The 22840-nt window shown below is 39.7% G+C and overlaps 1 protein-coding gene across 2 annotated transcripts in view; it reads right to left on the bottom strand.

The window, feature by feature from the left end:
• The window catches only part of LOC124775056 (serine/threonine-protein kinase mTOR), a 269759-nt gene that overhangs the window by 147104 nt on the left and 99815 nt on the right, over positions 1-22840 (bottom strand). For both annotated transcript variants that reach the window (XM_047249846.1, XM_047249847.1), the window contains exons 16-19: positions 14580-14716; positions 13257-13454; positions 12627-12794; positions 3765-4133 (exon numbers count right to left, since the gene is read on the bottom strand). In XM_047249846.1, the coding sequence (XP_047105802.1) occupies positions 3765-4133; positions 12627-12794; positions 13257-13454; positions 14580-14716 (872 nt within the window). The remainder of the gene's footprint in view (positions 1-3764; positions 4134-12626; positions 12795-13256; positions 13455-14579; positions 14717-22840) is intronic.

Genomic DNA, 22840 nt, shown 5'->3' on the forward strand with positions numbered 1-22840 from the left:
TAACAGTTTGGATAGCTGCTGTTATTTCTCGTTTCAAATCATCCATGGTGGCTGGGAGAGGTGGCCGAAACACCATATCCTTAACATACCCCCATAAGAAAAAATCGCAGGGGGTAAGATCAGGGCTTCTTGGAGGCCAGTGATGAAGTGCTCTGTCACGGGCTGCCTTTTTCGTAGGACTCTCCATACAGTTGATTGTGGAATTTGCAGCTCTCTGCTAGCTCTGCGAGTCGATTTTCCTGGGCTGCAAACAAATGCTTGCTGGATGTGTGCTACATTTTCATTACTCGTTCTCGTCCGTCCAGAACTTTTCCCTTTGCACAAACACCCATTCTCTGTAAACTGTTTATACCAACGTTTAATACACCACCTATCAGGAGGTTTAACACCATACTTCGTTCGAAATGCACGCTGAACAACTATCGTTGATTCACTTCTGCCGTACTCAATAACACAAAAAGCTTTCTGTTGAGCGGTCGCCATCTTAGCATCAACTGACGCTGACGCCTAGTCAACAGCGCCTCAAGCGAACAAATGTACAACTAAATGAAACTTTATAGCTCCCTTAATTCGCCGACAGATAGTGTTTAGCTCTGCCTTTTGTCGTTGCAGAGTTTTAAATTCCTAAAGTTATGGTATTCTTTTTGAATCACCCTGTATTTCCATGAATATTCATGCAGAGAGCATTCATGTTTTGTAGAGAACAAATCAACTGAGTTACAAGACAACATGCAAAACATGAAATATAAATTAAAAATTCAGTGGTGAACTTCTCAGTACCTAAGTGCTGCAGATATATGTAAAGTGTAAAACATGAAAGTTGTGTAAAAACATTTACAGGTTCTGAAGTGTGTTGTTTAATGATTTGTACAATTATTCTTGGAATTCTCTAATATGTCTGCACAAAATGGTACGTAAAGCCATGGAGATCTTAATGTGGAGGATTTCATAGACATTTAAATATAAAAAGTTTTAAATAAATAGGAACAACATCTGATCAAAAGTATCTGGACACCTATTCGTGGACATTAATATGGGGTGCGTCACCCCTTTGCCTCAGAGACTTCGAACATGGTCAGGTGATTGAGTGTCACTAGTGTCATACATCTGAAAGCAAGATTTCCACACTCCCTAAACATCCCTAGGTCCACTGTTTCCAATGTGATAGTGAAGTGGAAATGTGAAGGGACATGTAAAGCACCAAAGCGTGCTGGCCAACCTCGCCTGTTGACTGACAGAGACTGCTGATAGTTGAAGAGGGTCTTATGGTGTAATAGGCAGACCTCTATCCAGGCCATCACACAGGAATTCCAAACTGCATCAGGATCCACTACAAGTACTATGACAGTTAGGGCGGAGGTCAGAAAACTTAGATTTCATGGCTGAGTGGCTGCTCATATGCCACACATCACACCAGTAAATGCCAAACGATGCCTTGGTTGGTGTAAGGAGCGTAAACATTGGATGATTGAACATTGGAAAAATGTTATGTGGAGTGGCAAATCACACTACACAATGTGGCGATCCGATGGCAGGGTGTGGGTATGGCAAATGCCCCGTGAACGTCATCTGCCAGCGTGTGTAGTGTCAACAGTAAAATTCGGAGGTGGTGGTGTTATGGTGTGGTCATGTTTATCATGGAAGGACTTGCACCCTTGTTGTTTTGTGTGACAGTAACACAGCACAGGCCTACATTGATGTTTTAAGCACCTTCTTGCTTCCCACTGTTGAAGATCAATTCAGTGATGGCAATTGCTCTCTTTCAACACGATCGAACACTGTTCATAATGCACAACAATAACATCCCTCTAATGAACTGCCCTGCACAGATTCCTGACCTGAAACCTACAGAACACCTTTGGGATTTTTGGAACACCGACTTCATGCCAGGCCTCACCTACCGACATTGATACCTCTCCTCAGCGCAGTACTCTCTGAAGAATGGGCTGCCATTCCCCAAGAAACCTTCCAACACCTGGCTGAACATATGCCTGTGAGAGTGGAAGCTGTCATTAATGCTAAGGGGGGGTCAACACCATACTGAATTCCAGAATTACCGATGGAGGGTGCCACAAACTCGTAAGTCATTTTCAGCCAAGTGTCTGCATACTTTTGATCACAGTGCGTGTGTGTGTGTGTGTGTGTGTGTGTGTGTGTGTGTGTGTGTGTGAGTGCGTGCTCGCGTGTGCGCTTTTATGCACGTGCACGCACGCGCGCGCATGCGGACACACACACACACACACACACACACACACACACACACACACTCTTTTTCACAAAATTATGAACTGTCCATCTGGTTATTGACATGTCTGTTTGTTGTATTCTAATTTGTGCATTGGTTGTGGTGTAACAACCATTTGCAATTGCAAGATATAAGGATGGGAGCTCCAGTTGTAGTACATATGTCCTATTTGTTCTACCTAAGTACCACATGTTAGGACTCTTACATTCTGTTCTGGCAGTTGTGACTCTTCGATTTCTTTGTTTTTAATTTTTCACACCCATTTATTTGTAGTTTTGATTTTTGGCAGATGCCTGTGCAGCATCTCGCCTCCTCCCACTTGTCATCACATTTACTTGTGATGGTAATATATTCTTACCACATGACTCATATTTTATAACTCATGCATAGTATCACAACTGCCAAGACTACAGAAGGAGAACAGACTCTTCAGTGAACAGATGGAAAGTTCAATAGGACATGAGGTGGGTTTGAACATGAATGTCTGGGTTTGCAGTCCAACACCATGACCACGCAACCACGGCAGCATGATTGTTGCACATCTTGAGCTTGGACCGTTCCCTGTTTGTATTTTGCTTGTTTTCTCACAGTTCAGTACACCTTGATCTTGTTTGACCTGTCTTCAGTTTTTAATGCGCTATCTACTGGGCCATTTTAACACAAAATCTGAGAGAGGTGCACTGGGGAGTTTCACTTGCAGGTGACATCAAACTGACTCCCCATTCGAAGTCACCTGAACTCTCCTGAGCGACCCATTCTGCTGTTACTGTGTCTCCACTGACAACACAATACTCCCCACCTCCTTTTATACTGTTGTATCTGCCTCTCATGACATGTAGTGGTGAATTCCACATTTAACAGTACTTTTGATCAGATTGTGTATATAAGAATGAAATGTTACAGACTATATTTTAAATACATCAAAACCTAGAAATATAAGTCACAACTCCCATGGAATCATAAATGCTATCATAAAGAATTAATACTTGAGAGTCATTTATTATGGTAATCATAAAGGTCTGTCAAAATGAATAAATACTTGAAAGTGGTTTATTATGGGATGTGTTCTACAAGTCCTGTCTTGTTGAAATTAAATTTTCTGTTACTTTCATATCATTCATAAAGAAAGAAATTGCACATAATCCTAAAATCAGATTTCAGAATATGTGGACTCATCTTCTTCAAACTTCTCCAGATCTCTCAAACCAACCTTCAATTTTAATTTTATTAATCACATAGCTACAAATGAAGGGATCAGAAAAGGACAAATTTTGTTAAGATTAACAGGCAAATCTACAGTGAACTGAGCATCTCAATATGCAGGCAAGCATTGACTTTTTATACATCCTTTTCAAAAGCAACACTAAAAATGATCAAATATAGAAGTGCAACTAGTAAAATATATCTAAATAAGTTAAATCAATATGCAGAATAGTTGTAACATTCAAACACTACATATTTGCTAATTACTTATCTCAGAACAGAACTTTGCCATAAGAATTGAAAGAACTGTACTTACTGTAACAATTTTACAAGTGAGGAGCTCATATCTTTGGCTGTAGATCTTATGCTTTGCAATAACTTTCTGCACAAGAGGAATAAAGATTTGGTATTTGCGACCAAGTTGTGTGACAAGGGAACAGAGTGTCTCCATTGCTGTTGCCCGAAGCTCTGGTGACGAATCCAATGTACGGACTAATGGATGTATAATTCTTGAGGCAAAGTCAGAGAAATCAAGTGTGTCAGCAAGGTGATCCACAGTTTCAAGAGCACAACGTCGTACTGGAGTGGGACAGTCTGGTGCATCAAACAGCCGAACAACAGGTGGCAAGATGAGATGCAGGTAGTCATCCAAATTATTTCCAAACTTCTGAAGGGCATTGAGTAGCTGTAACAAAGAAATATAATTTCAATATTCAATGATACAGGGACAGACAGATGTACAGATGTACACTTGTTGGACAAAGAGTGACAACAGAAAATCACAGCCAGAGTCAAAGTCTGGTACAATAGTGACACAAATGAAATACGTCATTTTACCCAGATTACATTGTTAATGTGTGAAAAAGGAATTATGAGTTGAAATATTAAACAAAAATACAACCTTTTGTATTCTAGACCTATTAAAAAAAGTTTTTCTGCAATTAAAATATACTGTTATCGGTTATAGATGCACTACATAGAACTGTAACACAGAAATTTTTGCTGGTCATCATTGTAGCTGAATGGTCAACCTGTAAGCTTCCTACATAAAGGTGCAGAAGTTTGGTTCAATTTCAAGTTGTAACAGGTTTTTCCTTTCTCTTCCTTGCCATAAGAAACACATACTATACGGAAAACATCCCTCTATTCTGATGAAATGCAGTCAATTTTTCACAGCACATGTGACAGGTATATCAACAAAAGCCACTTGTGGCAGCAAGTACGATATAGCTGACAGCAACATTTGCAGTTGCCCACCTAAATGGGATAGCTCTGACTTCTATAAATAATAATAATAATAATAATAATAATAATAATGAAAATAACAGTAACAATAATAGTATATTAATTCCAACACAGGTTATCAGAAGGGAGAAGATTATCAAAAGCTAATTATTCAGTCTACATAGCAGTAGCAGAATGAATACTGATGGTTTCTTATGATAATATTACTGGATTTTGACAAGGGGAAGTTGACCTGACGACACTCTGAGATCGATGCAGTTTTTAACACACTGACTGGGTCCACTCGAAAGTAACTTTTGCAAAAGAGTTTAGGTCACTAGGATTAATTTATATATAAAAAATAATCATAATGCATATAGTTTCACATTATCATTCAGGCTGTCTTTTCCTGAAATCTGTTTTGACAATCTGTTGGGTGAGAAATGTCATAAAAGTATTCAAAACACACAAAACAATCTTCTGTGCCATGCTTACTGAATAAAAGACACTTTGAAGTACGAACATAGCACGAATAGAAACTTGGATCATATTCACGAAAAGCCGTGTGTGTGTAATTTGTTAATGGTATGAAGCAGCATGAATGACACCATGAAACAATATGTGTTATGATTATCTATAACTGCATACTGTGTTATTATTGTGCATATTATTATACTATCCTGTACTTTTTGTAAAAAGTAAAGTAAATCTTCAATTTTATCACACACTTTTAACTATCCAAAAATAATTTAAAAAATGTAAGTGTTGGGATTTGACTCCATAATTTCTTGGTCAGTAAGCAATCACTTTAATTGCTGTAATAATCTCCAATTGAAACTAGTAAAACATCAAAATGTGGTGACTGTTGACCTCAATTTTGTTTTGAAAACTAAAGCCTAGAGACTAAAACCCTGTGGACACATTTAGAGAGACTAAATGCTTAACTTCCTTGTAGGGCACATTACCTGAAGTCCCAAGAAAAATGCTGTAATACTGTTCACAATGATGCATATCCAAGACATGTACTGGAATCTTAAGCTCTTCAACAAAATTCTACAAGAACAGTGGTTAGTGAAGTACCCAGAAACACTTGATATGAAACCAACATGGACTCTTTGCATAAACAATGTAAGTTCCAAGGCAAAAAGTGCTTTCATGCGCACTGTGCCTTTGGTAAAAACTGGGGGCTCCAGGAGCATGTACTGGGCACACAAATCTGTAATAAGACCTATGATAATTTATGGGACTACAGTAAATTGGAACAAAGCAGAACAAAAAGTGGCTTCTAAGAAGCCTGGGAAGCTGCAGAGACTTGCCAGCCTGGCCATAACAGACAGATTTAATAGCACACCCACTACTGGGATGGAGATCATGCTGGACATGTCCCCTTTACATCTCTGGATTACAATAGAGGCAGTGGCACAGATATACAGATCACATACTGGAATTTTTTAGGATATCCATAATCCCACACTAATATAAAGAATGTGGTAAATACAGGAATGGCTGAGGAAATGCCAACTGACTATATGATAGCTTCCAACTGCTTCAATAAACATTTTAGTGAACATCTGAAAGTAGGGAGCAGTAGAAGACTGAAACACAATACCGTTCAGGGGACATGGCCTTGTTTATTGATGGATCAAAACTAGATGAAGGCACTAGATCCAGGTTATACAGAGCACAGTCTAGAGTAGAGAGTGCAATCACTTGAGGAAAGTTGGCCGTGGTATTCCGGGCGAAGATATTTGCTATTGAAGTGCACACAGGGGATTATCTATCCATGTGCTACAAGGATCATGGCATCTACATTCATTCAGACAGCCAAGAAACTCTGAAATCTCTATCAGCCGGAGCAACCAGATCATAGATCATTGCAGAATGCCACGAATCCCTTGTGAGGCTAGGGGAAAGTAACAAGATAAGCCTGCTGTGGGTCACTCAGGAATTAGTGGTAATGAACAAGCTGATAGGAAGCCACGACAACTCCTTTCGTTGGACGAAAACCTGTTTTAACCATCACTAAGGTGATAGTAAAATCAAAACTATGTAGCTGGGTCAGGAGAGAAGCATGCACTAAATTCCAGAAATGAAAACACTGCAAGCTAATGATGCCGAAACCACATTTTAAGAGATGTTCTGCAATCCTGGTCTTGAACAGGAGGCAAATTAAACTGATGGCAGGACTAATGATTGGCCATGGGAACTTCAGGAAACATCTACATCGAAAAATAAGCCCTGAAGTGTAGACTAAGTGGTGCGGGGGATGAAACTACACTACACTTTATCCTCTCGTGTCAAGCACTTGAAGCTAAAGGACACAAAATATCTGCTTCATTAAGTTCTGAAAAAATAGTGTCTAATAAAAACCAAGTAAAGGGCTTCCTACTACTCTGCATGGGTGCTGGCAGGCTTTATTAGAGTGACAGGGAAAGAAACTGCACAATAAATTCAGTTTTGGTGGAGGTAACATAGGGTTAAGAGCACTGTTGTTTTGTCTCCTTGAGTAAATCATATCACTTTATAACAGTGGTGGGCAAACACTGCACGCAGCTCACGAGTGCACAGCGCTGCACGTGTGCTGCTCACGTGCAATCGTCGACCGGGGCAGTGGCGACAGCCAGCAGGTTGCGGTAGTGTAGTACCAGGCTAAGCTGCAGACGTTGATGCGAAGCGACCACCACGTAGTGAACGTTGTATTTCAAGAACCGGAAAATGCTCAGTGAATCAAGGAAACGGAGAAGTGGAGATTTGCTATCTTTTAAAAAGGAATGAGAGAATCATTTTTTTTCTTTGTGCAAAAATGTAAAAATTCGAAATGTTTAATTGTCTGGCAGTATTCTCACTGGTCAGCGGAAGTTTAGTATTGAACGCCATTATAATAAATTTCACAAGGACGAGTACAATTTATTGTCACATTCTGAGCAGATGAGGAAATTGACTGAGCTTAAGAAGAGCGATCTGACGATACGAGATGAATGTGATGTAAGTTGCTGTTGTCACAAGAGATCTGCAACTTTCTTTCGTCTTGTCTCTCATCTAACTGATTTAACATTTTATGGAGCGCTGTTTTCAATTTTTCAGGACGACAACAATGATAGCCCAGCAGTACGTGCAAGTTATAAGATTGCGCTTAACATAGTGAGAGCTGGATAACCATTTGCTTAAGGTGAGTTTATAAAGGAGTGCATCAATGACGCTGCTGATTTACTTTGTCCACTGAATGCAAATCAGTTTCGAGCTATCACTCTTTCTCAGTGGACTGTAAGTCGTCGTATAAATGCCACGGCAGGTGATGTTTACCATCAATTAAGGAGTGCAGTGCAGGAGTTTATTGCTTTTTCCATCGCACTTGATGAGTCCACCGCGCAATTAGTGATTTATGTCCGCGGCGTGGACACTGCTCTGCACATAACAGAGGATTTTTTAGATATGATATCTTTAAAAAGCGCGACCACCAGCGCGGACATCCTAAAAGCCTGTCGATTCAGCTGGCTTCAACTGGGAACGTTTGGTGTCAGTGACAACAGACGGAGCACCTTCAATGAAAGGGGAACAAATGGGATTTGTTGGATTACTAAGAAAAAAAGCTACAGCATAGAGAAGAATCATTGTACAGCATCCACTGCATTTTGCACCAAGAAGTACTCTGTGCAAAAGCAGCAAAACTGGGGGACGTCATGCAAATGGTTATTCGGGCAGTTAATTATTTGAGATCCCACGGGCTTACACATAGACAGTTTCACACATATTTAGCTGAAATTGGGGAAGAGTAAAGTGACATACCATACCACAGTGAAGGCCGCTGGTTTAGCTGCGGTAATGTACTCAAAAGATTTTTTGAGCTGAGAATACCAATAAATCAGTTTTTAAAGGACAAAGGAAGGTACGATCCCAAGTTAGAAGATCCAGAGTGGGTTGCCGACCTTGCATTTTTAGTGGACATTACCAGACACATGAATGCATTGAACACAAGTTTGCAAGGAGAAAATCAGCTAATTTGTGAAATGGCTGGAAAGGTGCAAGCTTTCACTAACAAGCTTGAGCTGTGGGAACGACAGCTCTCGTCAGGGAACGCAGTGCATTTCCCTACTCTGTCTACTGTGCGAGAACAGAATTGCAAAGTCTATGTTTCCGTACTTAGTGCAATAAAAGTGGAATTTCTCAAGCGATTTGGGGATATATCATATTTATCTCAAGCTTTTGAATGGTGCTCGAGACCATTTGCTGTTTCTGTAGAAAATATTCATCGCAATTTGCAAATGGAATTAATAGATCTACAGTGTAATTCTCGTCTGAGAGACAAGTTCCTTTTGGCAAGACGTGTAATAGACTTTTATCACGACTTTCCACAGCAAGAGTTTCCTTGTGAAGCCGCGAAGATAATGTCAATGTTTGGCTCGACATACGTTTGTGAGAGATTTTTTTTCTGTTATGAAAATTAGTAAGTCTTGGTTAAGACCAAACATCAGTGATAAAAATTTATGTAACTGTTTACGTTTGTCTGTACATAGAAATTTTGTTCCAGACATTAAACATATTGTAAACTCCACCTGCGATAATTAAATAAAACGTATCGTAGGTAATAGGTACTCTTTCAAACCATGATTTCTTTCAAGCACTCCTACTAACCTTATTCCTTCATTCAATAAAGCAAGCTAGGAAACAAAATGCATTACGGAGGAAGGAGCGAAGAGACGGTACGGTGGGGAGGGGAGAGAAGCGGGTGGCCAACTTGCCCTTGTGTGCATGCAGAATACCTGTTAACTGCACACGAGCAAGTGCACCGCACACGTGCAGGATTCCTACCCGCCCCGTTAAAGAGTGTAACTGAAAAATCATTTACGCTATATACATGTATTATTGTCAATCTTGTTTAGTCATTATATATCTACACGTAGAATTTCCACACTGGGTTTCAAGGCGGAAAGCTGTGTGGTTTTTAGCAAAATATTGTAGTTGATAATAAATATTGTGCTTTTCACACTTCTGAGAAGGGAGCAATGCCTGTGATTGCCCAGAATTAAAAGACAAAATACAGGCTGAATACTAAATAAGATACAAGTAATATAATTATTAAAACAATAGATAAATTATTTGATAGGATTCATCAACAAGGATAAAACTAGAATTCTCCTAGTTCAATTGGACAAAATGCCATACATTAATATGAAAAAATGTGGCTGTTGGTGAACACAAAAAAATTTTGCTTGTGATGCTGCAGAACGATAATCAGAGTAATGCAGAGTTTGAGGCCGAGTATGTAATACACGTACCCATAAATTACCATAATCAATTCATCATCATCATCATCTTCTTCTTCTTCTTCTTCTTCTTCTAAAAAAAAAAAAAAAAAAAAGGTGCAAAAGGCATTACTTGACTTTTGACTTTATAAACTTCTTGAAAAATGAATTGCATTATAAAGGTTGTCCATAAAAGAATGTCCAAGCTATAAATTTTGATAGTATCAACTACAAGCTTTGTTGCAGCTGAATGGCAACCCCTGAGTGGTGTAAAGCATTTTGTGTTCTGCAGTTTGTTAAGAGCGAATCTGTCATTTCAGTTCAATGGGAGTTTCATTTAAAGTTGAACTAAGATTCCCTATGTGGTAGAAACATCCACTAATGGTACAGTCAATTCAAAATTACTGGATGGGCGTGTCAAGGGAAAAGCATAGGACAACCGAAAGTGTCTGAAGAGGATGTTGACTGTGTCAGAACACCTTACCTTCATAGTCTTAAAAAGTCTGTTCAGAAAGCGAGTCTTGAACTTCAGTTGTCAAAGACGACACCACAGAAGGTTTTAAGAAAACGTTTACAGTTGGTACAAGTTTTAAATCCATATTACTATTGTGTCCCTTATAGCATTACAAACGAAGTGTTGCAATAGGTGTTCAGTGATGATGCAACTTTTCATGTAAGTGGGACAGTAAGTACTCACAATGTTCGTATCTGCAGTCAGAACATCCTCAAGAAGCTGGGCAATATCAAAGAGATTCCCCAAAATTAAATGTTTTCTGCACTTTGTCCTGATGTAAAGTGTACAGACAATTTTTTTTTTCACTGAAGCTACCATAACAGATGTGGCTTATATGGATACATGGCAAGACTGGCTCTTTACCCAATTAAAAGGTGAAGCTAAAACTTTATTTGGAAATCAGATGGTACCCCTCCCCATTGGCATCTCTTTGTAATGAGACTGGTTGAACACTGAAGTCTCTGATCACTGGATTTGTTGTAAAGGTCAATACGATGCAGCTCTTTTCTGCTGGCTGAAGGTGAACTTCACCTGACCTCACGCCATGCATTTTTTCCATTTAGGGGTTTTATAAATGATTGTGTCTACTTTCTGTCACTAACTAACAATTTTTCAGAGTTGAGACACAGAACTGAAGAGGCTATGGCTTCCTTTATTCTGGACTTGATAAAATAAAATTATCGTATGGCATTGTTGGCCGGGAGGCCCCATCCAGGGAAATTTGGTTGGTGAGTGCTAGTCTTATTGCAGATGATGCCACATTGGGCAACTTGCATGCCAGTGATGAGGATGAAATGATGATGAGGACAACACAACACCCAGTCAATGAGCTGAGAAAATCTATAAATAATAAATAAATAATTCTTTTGTCCAGGATAAAGGTACTGCATACAGCTTGTGATGAAGTAAGCTGGGATACTTTTACTTCCCCTCTTGTTTTATGATCTGCCTCCCTAACATTAATTTTTTCATTAATTACCATTAACATATGTGAGTATAATCTGCATTTTCATAAAAGAGAAAGGCTGGCCCTCAGTTTTAAAGAACAGAACACCAGATCTAATTTTGTGCTTAGTGTTGTGTATGTAATTAATTTCCTGATTTATTTCAACTATTCCTAGTTAATATGTTTGTTATAGGGTGAAATCAATAATTGTTCTGTAACTTAAATTCTGTTGTTGACTTATAAACAAATATAAACTCTGTACTAATTATAAACATTTGGAAGACAAAACACTGGCATCTTTTAAGGATTTATTTGGCTCTATTCAAAATCATGTTAGCAAATTAATTAATTCCAAAGTAATTACCAGTTTTGTCAAAAGCATTGTTTGCATAACTATATATGTTAATTTCATCATTTAAACAAATAATTCGGCCTAACCCTTGTAGTAGAAGAAACTGTTAAAAGGAATGAATTTTAATTTTTTGATGTATTCAGTTAATTTAATGAATGATGTTTTAATTGTAATTTCTGTAACTTAAACATCAAACAATGTATAGTTTCAGTACCTATTATTGTGATGATATATAAAGGACCAATTTTTGATCCTGAGATAGTCAGTCCACAGCCATGTATCAGACGAGGAACCCGTATTGGTTAGATCAACAGCAATGCATCAACTTAAATGTGAAATAAGTGTAACATTACCGTATTATGTGGCAAGAACTGTGAACTGTGTGGTTCAGTTTTTACTGTGCATAGATATTCAACAGTAAGCTATTGTAGCAGTAAGCTGACATATGCCTGAAAACTATTAATGGGGCTTATCGAAAATTAAACAACAGTGGACTGGCCATATTAACTGTGTATATTGGGGAGTTGCGAACAGTGAAAGTAAAGAATTGTAAAACACAACCTTGCACCTGTCGGCTACATTATTTGCAGCAGTCAGTGTTGAAATCCCCCCCCCCCCATTTTTCAGCCAGTATCACAATGCAGTACGTCGACACCGAAGATGATCAATGAAGAAATAAAGCAGGCGAACGTCATAAGCTTCTAATTTAGTTTTCCACTGTATCTTGAAGCATACTTTATTAACTTTATTAAAAAACTCTGACGTTATTTCTGCAACTTTTAACATCCCACAGCAACTACAAAAATAGAACACCAAAAGTCAGCAATACTAAGAATTGGAAATATTGCCCTTTGCATAGTTTCTTTTAATTTTTTTTCATACAAAAGTAACATATTTACCTTCACTGTCACAGCCCTATCCTTGCTCACATCATGTGCAAGAACGCGAAGGATCTGAGGCATCAGCTGAGGAAGATAGATCTTGAATTCTGCTCCCAAAGCCACAGCTATATGTTCTGCTAATAAAATTAATGTTGTCTGCAAGGGACTGTTTATAGTCCAAAATTCCTGAAACATACACCACTTTCATCCATGTTTGTTGAATACCAACAGCAGAAAAAAATTGGTATGAGCAAACAATCACTTATAGCATATAGGAGGCATTGAAAACCACCTTCATCTTCTTTATCGAATTTCTGTTCTTGATGAACGCTGATACACAGTACACAGGACACACATGTATAAACTCACTCTCCCTCCCTCTCCCTCTCTTTCTCTCTCTCTTTCTCCCTCCTCTATCTTCTATCTATCTATCTTTCTCTGGGGATTGTGATCTAACTGTTGAGAGAAGTTGTCTTAGGAGCAGATGGGAACTGAATTTGTCTTCATACTAAACTTATTTTAAAAGGTATATAAATAAGAGATCTTGCCACACAATAAAACATGGATTACAGTCACTTGAATTTTAAAATTTATAACCAAATGTATCCCTTAAACTTAAATACATTCCTTAAACCTGAACTTACATACCTTTATCAAGGTGAATATGTCATCAAGGTAATTTCTGATATGCTGTCTGACTATAGCTATCAGAACTGCCAATTGTTGGAATAAAAATTCACGGAAGTTGACATCGGCTGTCCGCACCACATTGAGAAAACTTGGCATTACTTGAGAAATGTATGGGACACATTTAATACCAAGTGATTTAAAGATAAATGTCACAGCCTGAAATATAACCATAAGGCTTATAAGTACTTGTAAGAAGAAAAATCCCAGTGGTTTGTCATGTTCCGCTAAACAGTTATTTCAAGTTACAGGTCCATTCATTATTCCCAAAATAAGATAATAGGACTATTACATTTATATATTTTTTGTTAGTAGCATAAAAATAAAGCAGTACACTAAGATATCGTTCTACTACACTGCTTAAGTGTGACAATGTTTAAGCAGTTTGTGTAGGTGTGTGTGTGTGTGTGTGTGTGTGTGTGTGTGTGTGTGTGTGTGTGTGTGTGTGTGTGTGTAATGTTCAAGCGATGATGATAAATGTATTAAAATATGTTCAATTGGTGAGGTATATTTAAATATATTTGCTATGATATTATGTGCTATGAAAAATGTAGCAGAGTCAATGACAATACAATGAAGTAAAATATTACAAATCTTATACTTCTGATAGATTTTTCTGCTAGTCACGATCTAAATATTACAAAAAGTGACAACAAGCTGCCAAAATTGAAACAAGTAACAGCAGAATGTACAGCAGCATACAGAATAAAATGTAATGCTTTCACACTTTCATAGCTGTATGAACAAAAGGGAAAAAGGATAAAGAAAAAAGTGTTAAAGTGGCACAAGTAGTAATAATATAACTTGTAATACTGTTACAGTGTATCACATAATTGGGTGAGGACTGACCAGGCAAAATCATTTATTTATTTGCTACTTGGACATTCTGATTTTTTTCAACAGAATGCAGTACTTGATGTACACATTGTACCTGCAATACTGCACTGTGTATATGAAATGAACACATTTTATATGAGTTCATGTGATTGCAGATTATTTATATTCCATGTTCATGTAAACAGTAACTGGTGAACATGTTTGGTTTTTACATAATGAATACAGACAATATCATTTTAATTTTTAACAATATGACATCCAGCAATTTGAAAACAAATGCTGTCCTTATGGTCTTTACTCTGAAAGTACAATCAAAAAGTTAGTTAGTGTAATTTCTTGACATAAACCAAGGCTAGGACAGTATTTAAAATATGAGTTAAGTGGTATACTTCACTGAACTGTTTGCATTACATACTAATTTAATGGCTTCATGGAAGACTGTCTTACCTGCACAACCATTGTGTGATGTTGTGACAGTGTTGGATCGCGTATAATCCTCATCAAAGTTGCTATAGCTATTGCTGGATAATACTCTTCTAGCGTTGAGGAACTCATATTCACCAACATTTCGCTAGTGGACAGGTCTGCGGTAACAAAGAAAAATACATATGAAGCTTGCTGTTCTGTTAATACAAAGAATTTTCTCATGGAGGTAATGACATTTAAGAAATTAAAACAAGAAAAATTATAAATGCATTTCATTACAATGACCATGGATGGTTTTTTTTAAATAACAAACTATCACACTGAAATAAAAGAAAGCAGTCATTAACCAAAAACTTAAATTGGACATCACAATGATGTACTATAGCCTATTCGCAAATGAAAGCAGTCTGCGCAGGTAGAAGTACGGATGGAGATTGCAGTGTTGCAGATTCCAAGTGGCATTTGCAGTATGCACATAGAGGGGTTTTGTGCTTGAAGAGAACATATATCCTGCAAATTATGGTTCTCACTTCTTTATGTAGAATGTGTCACTTACCACCATCATCAGCTAAGACAACATGCACCAAACGGAATAAAAATTCATTAAATAACTCGTACAACCATGTTTAAAGCTCACACCTGCTGTGATATTCACAACAGAGAGCCCACTGAACACTCACTGGCTGTCAGACAATGCATGATGTTGGGTGTGCAGAAAAGCATAAACTTTATTACCATCATTTGTGACTCCAGCTAATGGTCTAATTCAAGTTAACATGCCACTCTTCAGTTATGGCTTCACCCATAGATATAAAAGGGGACATAAAGTTTAATATGAAAAACCAACCACAGGCCACATTGTTTTTCTTTTTTTACTGAACTCTAAACATTTTTTCTTTTAGTGGGATACACACCCACACAGTACTTGGCCACACTTTCCCATCTACACAACCTCAAACAGATTCAAAATAATTTAATATAAATTACAAAAAAGGTTACAGAAACCCTTATATCTCACATAATCCAGGTGGTGCAACTGACATTATAGTCAGAGAGAAGAATGATTTCAGGTGTGCCGCAGGGGAGTGTCATAGGACCGTCACTATTCACAATATACATGAATGACCTTGTGGATGACATCGGAAGTTCACTGAGGCTTTTTGCAGATGATGCTGTGGTGTATCGAGAGGTTGTAACAATGAAAAATTGTACTGAAATGCAGGAGGATCTGCAGCGAACTGACGCATGGTGCAGGGAATGGCAACTGAATCTCAATGTAGACAAGTGGAATGTGCTGCGAATACATAGAAAGATAGATCCCTTATCATTTAGCTACAACACAGCAGGTCAGCAACTGGAAGCAGTTAATTCCATAAATTATCTGGGAGTACGCATTAGGAGTGATTTAAAATGGAATGATCATACAAAGTTGATCGTCGGTAAAGCAAATGCCAGACTGAGATTTGGAAGAATCCTAAGGAAATGTAATCCTTAAACAAAGGAAGTAGGTTACAGTACGCTTGTTCGCCCACTGCTTGAATACTGCTCAGCAGTGTGGGATCCGTACCAGATAGAGTTGATAGAAGAGATAGAGAAGATCCAACGGAGAGCAGCGCGCTTCGTTACAGGATCATTTAGTAATCGCGAAAGCGTTACGGAGATGATAGATAAACTCCAGTGGAAGACTCTGCAGGAGAGACACTCAGTAGCTCAGCACGGGCTTTTGTTAAGGTTTCGAGAACATACCTTCACCGAAGAGTCAAGCAGTATATTGCTCCCTCCTAAGTATATCTTGCGAAGAGACCATGAGGATAAAATCAGAGAGATTAGAGCCCACACAGAAGCATACTGACAATCCTTCTTTCCATGAACAATACGAGACTGGAATAGAAGGGAGAACTGATAGAGGTACTCAAGGTACCCTCCGCCACACGCCATCAGGTGGCTTGCGGAGTATGGATGTAGATGTAGATCTAGATAGTATTGAATAATTTGAACTGTCAAACACAAACAGAAGTTCACCCAGTAGCACTAATAATTACCATAGGTAAGGAAGCATAAAAATAGTTGGAACTTGTTTCCACACTACTTACTCAAATAATACTAATGATAAAATGCAATCAATCACTATAGTTGACTGATGTATGGCACATAGAAACAGGCTACAAAAAGCAGTATTTACATTAGCTTTCAAGCTCTGCCTCTTTCTCTAGCAAAAGTACACACATTCACAGACACCAACCAAACAGACACCCAGACATGTACACCCACATCCGCGGTGAAACTGACTGTTGATGATCAATTGCTGAGAGCAGTTGCCTGGGCAGATGGAGGTGGGAATGGGGTGTGGAAGATACACGAGGCAAGGAGGGGTAATGGAATAGTGTGAGGCAGGTTGTTCAACAAATAACTCAGCAGCTGCACAAAAACATGAAAAGGGTTGAGATGGTAGAGCATATAAGTGGTAGACAGAGAGGGGGTAGTGAGGGGAGGAAAGTAGAGGAAGGTGGAGATGAAGAGGGAGACAGGGAGGGAAGAGAGAATGGGGGAGGTGAAGAAAAGGGGGGGACTGTGGGAGGGATGGAGAGAGAATCAGTGGGGGGAGAGAAAGGGAGGGAGAGAGAGGAAGGAGATGGGGAGAGAGGGGGAGAGAGGGAGGAGGGAGGGAGGGGGAGAGATGGAGGAAGGGAGAGAGATAGAGAATGTCTGCATGGGGGAAGTGGCAGGAGAGGTGGTGAGAGAAGCCGTTACATGGTCTGGATGGAGAGGGAGTGGTGTGGATGGAAGAGAGAAGGGAAAAGTTAATGTTAGATAGCAGGTGTGCAACCCATGGTCTAGGACTAGTGTCTCTGACTACTTATCAAAACTTCCTGGGTCCTGGGCTCAAATCTCACCACTGCTTAAATTTTGAATAAAAAATCATCAGCAACAGCAGCCTATGTCATCCAGTATAAGAAGTCAATCTCATTCTGCCAACTGCACTGTCAAAGAGAGTGGACAAGTGGACAGAGGTTCAGGGCACTCTCTTGTCCTTGAAGTGGGAAAGTGCCCATAAAATGTGGAAGAACCAGCAATGATCATCAGGATGTAGAAGGGAAAGGAAAACATTGCCTTAAAGACACATAACGTATATCCACAGGACATGTGGCCTGTAACTGAAGAAGTGTCATGATGATCTCTCCATTGGCAAAAGATTCCAGATTTGTCCGTCATTTGGGTCTCTGGGAGGGGATTGCCAAGTAGAAGGTGACCATGAGAAAAAGACTGAGTAACTACCGAAATGGTAACATTCTACAGATCGGGATGGGAAATGTTAGAAGTTTGAAAACAGTAGGGAAGGAAGAAAATCTGAAAGGGAAATGCCAAGACTCAATCTAGATGTAGGGGGTTCAGTGAAGTGAAGCGGAAAGAATACAAGGATTTCTGGTCAGATTAGTATAGGGTAATATCAGCAGCAGCAGAAAACAATACAACAGGAGTAGGATTCATTATGAATAGGAAAGTGGGGCAGAGAATGACTTACTTTGAACAACTCAGTGATAGAGTTGTTCTCAACAGAATCAACAGCAAACCAGAACTGACAACAATAGTTCAGATATACAAGCTGAATCTGCAATCACAAGATGATCAGATACAGAAGTTATTTGAGGATAATGAACGGATAATTCAGTATGTGAAGGGAGATGAAAATCTAATAGTCATGGGGGACTGGAATGCAGTTGTAGAGGAAAGAATAGAAGAAATGTTTATGGGAGGATATGGGCTTAGTAGTAGAAATGAGAGAGGAGGAAGACTTCTTGAGTTCTGCAACACATTTGAGATAGTAATAGTGAATAGTCTGTTAAAGAATCACAAGAGTAGCAGTTATATTTGGAAAAAGTCAGAAGATGTGGGAAAATGCTTGAAGTTTTCTGAGGCTATAAATGAATAGCTCAGTTGGCAGTTCAGCTGAAAAGGAATGGACATCTTTACAAAGAGCAATCACAGAAATTGGAAAGAAAAGTGTATTTACAAGGAAGGTACACTATTTGATCAAAAGTATCCAGACACTCCCAAAAACATATGTTTTTCATATTAGGTACATTGTGCTGCCACCTACTGCCAGGTGCTCCATACCAGTGACATCAGCAGTCATTAAACATCATGAGAGAACAGAATGGGGCACTCTACGGAACTCAAGGACTTCGAACGTGGTCAGGTGATTGGGTATCACTTGTGTCACACGTCTGTACATGAGATTTCCACACTCCTAAACATTCCTAGGTCCACTGTTTCCAATGTGATGGTGAAGTGGAAACATGAAGGGACACATAGAGCACAAAAGCGTACAGGCTGTGTCTGTTGACTGACAGAGAGTGCCGACAGTTGAAGAGGGTCTTAATGTGTAATAGGCTGACATCTATCCAGACCATCACACAGGAATTCCAAACTGCATCAGAATCCACTACAAGTACTATGACAGTTAGGCAGGAGGTGAGAAAACTTGGGTTTAATGATCAAGCGGCTGCTCATAAGCTACACATCACACCAGTAAAAACACCTTGCTTGGTGTAAGGAGCATAAACATTGGACGATTAACATGGGATAAATGTTATGTGGAGTGACAAATCACGGTATACAATGTGGTGAACCGATGGCAGGTTGTGGGTGTGGCAAATGCCTGGTGAACGTCATCTGCCAGCATGTGTAGTGCCAACAGTAAAATTCGGAGGCGGTGGTGTTATGAGGCAGTCGTGCTTTTCAAGGAGGGGGCCTGCACCCCTTGTTGTTTTGTGTGGCACTATCATAGCACAGGCCTACATTGATCTTTTAAGCACCTTCTTGCTTCTCACTGTTGAAGAGCAATTCGGTGATGGTGATTGCATCTTTCAACACGATCAAGCACCTGTTCATAATGCACGGCCTGTGGTGAAGTGGTTACATGACAGTAACATCCCTGTAATGGACTGGCCTGCACAGAGTCCTGACCTGAATCCTACAGAACACCTATGGGATGTTTCGGAACACCAGCTTCGTGCCAGGCCTCACCGACTGACATCGATACCTCTCCTCAGTGCAGCACTCCATGAAGATTGGGATGCCATTCTCCAAGAAACCTTCCAGCACCTGATTGAACATACGCCTGCGAGAGTAGACGCTGTCATCAAGGCTAAGGGTGGGCCAACACCATATTGAATTCCGGCATTACCAATGGAGGACACCAAGAACTTGTAAGTCATTTTCATCCAGGTGTCCGGACACTTTTGATCACACAGTGTAACTGCAAATAAACTATGGATAATAGAAGAAATACTTCAGTTGATCAAAGAAAGAAGGAAGTACAAAAATGTTGAGGGACATTTAGGAATACGGAAATACAACTCACATTGGAATGAAATAAATAGGAAGTGCAGGGAAGCTGCACGAAAAATGTGATGAAATCGAAACCTAAATGATTGTCAGGACTGGCTCAGCATATAAAAAACTCAAGGCAACCTGTGGTGAAATTAAAAGCGAGGATGGTAACACTAACAGTGCAATAGGAATTCCACTGTTAAATGGATAGGTGAGAGCAGACAGGTGGAAAGAGGACGCTGAAGGCCTCTATGAGAGGGGAGCTCATCTGATGACGTAATAGAGGAAGAAACAAGACTCAACAGGGAAGAGTTAGGGGATCCAGTATTAGCATCAGAATTTAAAGGAGTTTTGGATGACTTAAGATCAAACAAGGCAGAAGGGATACACAACCTTCCATCAGAATTTCTAAAATCAAGAATGTGTGAAACTGGAGAGATACCATCAGGCTTTTGGAGAAACATCATCTGCATAATGTTAAAGATATCAAGATCTTACAAGTGGAAGAATCATCACTCAATCAGTTTACCAGTTGCTGACAAGAGCAATACGCAGAAGAATACAATAGAAAACTGAGGACCTTTTAGATGACAATCACTCTGGTTATGAAGCAACAGGGGAAAGGTAACTGGGAGGGTAGCAAAGATGGAGGCATGGGTGTCAGAGGGAAGCCAAAGATATTCTACTGTAAGTACTGTGCTAGCTTCAAACCAAAGAGGATGCATACAGAAATAAAGAGGTATATAGTATAGAGATAAAACACAACTATGTAGGATGAAAAGATGCGTGAATGGCTAAAAAGGAAAGAGAAAGAGGAGAGGACTGACGAGTAAATGGGAGTTGTGTTTATCTTTATACTATATACCTCTTTACTTCTGTATGCATCCTCTTTGTTTTGAAGCTGGCACAGTACTTACAGTAGAATATCTTTGACACCCATGCTTCCATCTTTGCTACCCTCCCTGTTTACCTTTCCCCTGGTTAGTCATGTGTGTGTGAGGCATGCTTGCTTGCTTGTGTGTGTGTGTGTGTGTGTGTGTGTGTGTGTGTGTGTGTGTCTTTACTGAGGTAGGCTGTGGCTGAAAGCTACATTTGAGTGTCTTTTAATGGTGCCCATCCACAACTTGACATGTCTTCTTTACAGTAAGTAGCAGTCTATCTTTTTCTACATGGAAGACAAAGATAGGAATACATCTAGCAAACAATTGAGGACATAGGTTTCAATTGCTTCTCTGAAATGAAAAGCTTGACACAGGAGATGAATTCATGACAGGCCACACCAAACCGTCATAAGATTGATGACTACAAATAAATAAATAAATAAATAAATAAATAAAATGAGAGAGAGAGAGAGAGAGAGAGAGAGAGAGAGAGAGAAAGGGAGAATACACACATGAGGTGGGGGCAGGGGGGGGGGGGGGGGAGAAAGAATGGTGAGATACGGCAGTACATGATCTCAATGGAGAAGGAGTGGCGTTGACAGGGCAGGGGGGGAGGGGGGGGGGGGAGAAAGAATGGTGAGATACGGCAGTACATGATCTCAATGGAGAAGGAGTGGCGTTGGTACAGAGCCGAGTGGAGGGTCTAAATCAGAGGCTGAGACGGTTCTGCGACCGTGTGGGCTGCAGATTCCTCGACTTGCGCCATAGGGTGGTGGGGTTTCGGGTTCCGCTGGATAGGTCAGGAGTCCACTACTAGCAACAAGCGGCTACACGGGTAGCAGGGGTTGTGTGGCGAGGGCTGGGTGGTTTTTTAGGTTCGATGGCCTTGGGCAAGTACAGAAAGGGCAACAGCCTCAACGGGTGCGGGGCAAAGTCAGGACATGCGGGAACCAAGCAGCAATCGGTACTGTAATTGTCAACTGTCGAAGCTGCGTTGGTAAAGTACCAGAACTTCAAGCGCTGATAGAAAGCACCGAAGCGGAAATCGTTATAGGTACAGAAAGCTGGCTTGAGCCAGAGATAAATTCTGCCGAAATTTTTACAAAGGTACAGACGGTGTTTAGAAAGGATAGATTGCATGCAACCGGTGGTGGAGTGTTCGTTGCTGTTAGTAGTAGTTTATCCTGTAGTGAAGTAGAAGTGGATAGTTCCTGTGAATTATTATGGGTGGAGGTTACACTCAACAACCGAACTAGGTTAATAGTTGGCTCCTTTTACCGACCTCCCGACTCAGCAGCATTAGTGGCAGAACAACTGAGAGAAAATTTGGAATACATTTCACATAAATTTTCTCAGCATGTTATAGTCTTAGGTGGAGATTTCAATTTACCAGATATAGACTGGGACACTCAGATATTTAGGACGGGTGGTAGGGACATAGCATCGAGTGACATTATACTGAGTGCACTATCCGAAAATTACCTCGAGCAATTAAACAGAGAACCGACTCGTGGAGATAACATCTTGGACCTACTGATAACAAACAGACCCGAACTTTTCGACTCTGTATGTACAGAACAGGGAATCAGTGATCATAAGGCCGTTGCAGCATCCCTGAATATGGAAGTTAATAGGAATATAAAAAAAGGGAGGAAGGTTTATCTGTTTAGCAAGAGTAATAGAAGGCAGATTTCAGACTACCTAACAGATCAAAACGAAAATTTCTGTTCCGACACTGACAATGTTGAGTGTTTATGGAAAAAGTTCAAGGCAATCGTAAAATGCGTTTTAGACAGGTACGTGCCGAGTAAAACTGTGAGGGACGGGAAAAACCCACCGTGGTACAACAACAAAGTTAGGAAACTACTGCGAAAGCAAAGAGAGCTCCACTCCAAGTTAAAACGCAGCCAAAACCTCTCAGACAAACAGAAGCTAAACGATGTCAAAGTTAGCGTAAGGAGGGCTATGCGTGAAGCGTTCAGTGAATTCGAAAGTAAAATTCTATGTACCGACTTGACAGAAAATCCTAGGAAGTTCTGGTCTTACGTTAAATCAGTAAGTGGCTCG

This window comes from Schistocerca piceifrons, chromosome 2, assembly GCF_021461385.2.
Source record: "Schistocerca piceifrons isolate TAMUIC-IGC-003096 chromosome 2, iqSchPice1.1, whole genome shotgun sequence".
NCBI classification, from domain to species: domain Eukaryota; kingdom Metazoa; phylum Arthropoda; class Insecta; order Orthoptera; family Acrididae; genus Schistocerca; species Schistocerca piceifrons.